The sequence below is a fragment of the Pinus tabuliformis genome, chromosome 7 (genome assembly GCF_031772625.1).
Source record: "Pinus tabuliformis cultivar Carrire ecotype Pingquan chromosome 7, CPIR1, whole genome shotgun sequence".
NCBI classification, from domain to species: Eukaryota; Viridiplantae; Streptophyta; class Pinopsida; order Pinales; family Pinaceae; genus Pinus; species Pinus tabuliformis.
Genome location: NC_142293.1, coordinates 2,057,469,779 through 2,057,473,144, shown reverse-complemented (window position 1 = coordinate 2,057,473,144; position 3,366 = coordinate 2,057,469,779). Strand labels below are relative to the sequence as shown.

At 38.7% G+C, this 3,366-nt stretch overlaps 1 protein-coding gene across 1 annotated transcript; it reads right to left on the bottom strand.

Annotated features, from left to right (window-relative positions):
* Positions 1–2,340: 2,340 nt before the first annotated feature.
* Positions 2,341–3,075, bottom strand: LOC149256767 (uncharacterized). Its single transcript, XM_089455450.1, has one exon. The coding sequence runs from the start codon at positions 3,073–3,075 to the stop codon at positions 2,341–2,343; it is 735 nt and encodes a 244-aa protein (XP_089311576.1).
* Positions 3,076–3,366: the final 291 nt, after the last annotated feature.

Here is a 3,366-nt window from a genome sequence, read left to right as displayed (position 1 = left end):
AAATCCATGTAATAAAAGTTAATAAAGGTAAAATAATAACCATGGTCACGGGACACATATTCCAAGTTGAATGTTGGGAAAAACATCCTAGTGTGGGTGTTCATTTGGTTTATTATGGCTATGGAAATTGGCAAAGGCAATGGCTAAGGCTTTGGAAAGGCAAAGTGGCATTTATTTATGAAAATAATGGAAATTTGGAGAAAAGGAAGGTGAAAGGTCACAGGTTGCATGTGAGAAGGAAAATGAAGGGAAATATTGGAAAATGAAGAAAATAGAGGCATCATTAATAAAAAGGCTTCTGAGGATCGGTTCACAGACTTTTATCAGTTTAGTTTTGGAGCTCTCATTATATTCTTTCTCTCTCTCTCTCATACTCTTGGATACTTCGAGTTTTGTTTGAGCACTCTTGGAGTGTGGCATACTTGGGATTTGGAGCAAGAAGGCGAAGAAAGAGCAGGAAATCATAAGAGAACATTGGGATCAACCACTACAACAAGTTTTCCTTGCAGTTGCATGTATGATTTTTTTACTAGTTTTGGCATTCATGGCATATGCACGTGATTTCTTGGTCGTGATCTGTCATTGGCATGGAGGATTTCCTAGATTGACAATGGTTTTTCCTAGCCTTGCCATTTCCTAGATAGCCATGGTGTTGTGGGAATCTTTCCCTTTTGTTTTCTGGTTGATTCTCATGTTCCTTTGGTTGTGGGTTGAGTTATTAGTTCCTGGAGCCTTGGTTGGACAAACACTCTGGAGCTTGTAACAACTTGGGTTGAGTTATTAATCCTGGAGCCTTGGTTGGACAAACACTTTGGATCCCTTGGTGGGTTGTGTTACAATTACTGGAGCCTTGGTTGGACAAACACTCTAGATCCCTTAGTGGGTTGAGTTACAAGCCCTGGAGCCTTGTTTGGACAAATGCTTTGGAGCCCGACAACAGCTATGGGTTGAGTTACTAGTCCTGGAGCCTTGGTTGGAACAAACCCTCTAAATCCCTGGATAACTTGGGCAGAGACCAATTTGGTGATGGACAGTGATTTCTGACCGTGAGGTGAAAGCACTAGTTAAGGGTTGAGGCAGTTTGGCCTCTGGAAACCCTGGTTTGATTTTAATGGATTTGTTATTATGAAATCCCACATTCATGCTTGGAATATGGCATGAGAGTGATTGGCTGAAGAGAGAGTTGGTTCAACCAATCTATGGTCGGGTGGAACGTGGAAGTCCCGAACTTGGTTGGCCTTTGCATTCATCAATAAGAGTTCTCTTTCTCCTTGGTATTTTATGGGTAAATATACTTTTTTATATGTGGCTTATATGATTGTTATATCCTTGATTTTTCTATTGGTTATATGTTGGTTATGAATTAGTTTCATGACAATGAAAATGTATGGTTCTCGTCATGTTTTGGCTAATCACTGAATGTGTTAGCGCTCGAATTTGCCTTAGGCTGAGGAAGGCAAAACTCAAGGCAACATCAAACCAATCTCAGCCTCGTAGCTAGCCCTACGAGGACAGGAGAGGGCTCTCTCCGGTCAATCTCGATAAAATGAGCAATAGGGTGCGAGATGACTCTAGAATGGGAACTGATTTTAGGCTAGTAAATAGATATGAAATGAGGTTTTTAATAAATGATTGGGTTTCTGGGCTGCATGGGGCAAAGACAACAAGAGCAGAGATTTAATCAAAGGCACGGATTACTCCATAAGACAAGGTAGGCAAGAGCTTAAGCATCCAAACTAAAATTATATGAAATGGAAGGACTGTTAAGAAAGCTGAAAGGGGCATTAATGTATGAATCCCTTTCAGACAGAGGAAGAAACACAAAACATGAATGCTTCTCCAGGGCAAAGCAGTAAGCTGAATTTTACCCTTTTTACTCAGAAACATTCAAATTGAAAACGATTTATGAATGAAATGAAAAACATTACAAGATACATATGAAACAGAGAAAAACATATGCCAAATTTCAAGCCACAGGAATCTTATAAATCAGACCTGTACTCTTCAATTAATCTCTGTCAAACAACTGTACAATAAATCTCTCTATTCTCCTCCACGCACCTCCCAGAACTCTCCCTCTCCCTTACAAATCATTTGCAATACATTAAATATAACTTAGAGATGTGATAACTGATCGATGAAAATAGAACACTGTTACATCAATCATCACAAAATAGGAAAAGTCTGCTCTAAAAGGAGTAGCGTTACATTTGTTTGTTAATAACTAATGGAGAGGCGGCAGCTGTAGCTGAAGACCCTTTAAATTTTTAACTGAAGACCAAAATAGACAGTACGCTCTATTGTGGCAGATATCTCCATTTAAATTTAAACTTTCCGCCTTTAACTGCCACTTATTTTTCCATGTATTTCAGAGGTATTACCCGGATGACATATTTTTTGGTCAACAATTTCTAGATAAGGAATAGAGATTGTAATTGTGTTCTCAGATTCAGTAGGGTAACTGAGATCTTTGAGTGAGGCTATTTTCGCAACCTTAACAGGAATGTTATGAACATTTTCATCTTGTGTCTCAGTACCATCCATATTTTCTTCAATCAGGATTTTCCTTCTGTCGGTTGAACCATTATTGGACTGATCCTTAGTTCCCTGCTTTCTCTTGGAAGATTTTTTGGTTAGCTGACTACTTCCATCATTCCAGGTCTCACACTGTATGTCTGCTTTACATTCTCCTGAGAATTCGGAAACCTTAACTTCATTTTGATTTTCATTGGTTTTATTAGATCTTTTCATTGATTTTGAAGCCATATTCTCCACATTTCTGACAGAAAGCAGTGAGCACTTTCTATTTGGTTCTTTTATTCCCACATTCTCTGAACTGCTAACCCACTTGCCGTCTATCCAATCCTGATGAAGCCGCAGCTGTGTTATATCGTACTCTAATTTCTCCAAAGTCTGGCCGAAGTAAATAACATATTTATTTTGAGGCAGAATGCCACCAACAACTCCCTTCCACCAACCATCTTGATCATATGCATCCATTTCTTCATTAAGGAAAAAGCATTGTCTATTCAAAATGCACACTGCAGGATTTGGATGCTCATCGATAATAGACATGGCTTTGAAATTCAAATTTCATTAATCATGATAGAGCATAAAGGCAATTGCGAATGGTCTCAAAGCCTTCATATCTAAGTGTACACACAAATCTTATTCCAAGGTTTGTCCTTGCATGGTTCTAATTGATGTAGCTCCAACAATTAGTTGAACTTTAATTTCCTTCAAAAGATTTAACTTCACATAATCAAATCCTTCCTCATCGAGCAAGTAACCTCTTGAATCTGATACTGTAACTGGCACGGCTCTGGGTGAATGAGAGAAATTTTTCAGGCTCTGAGACTGTGCGTA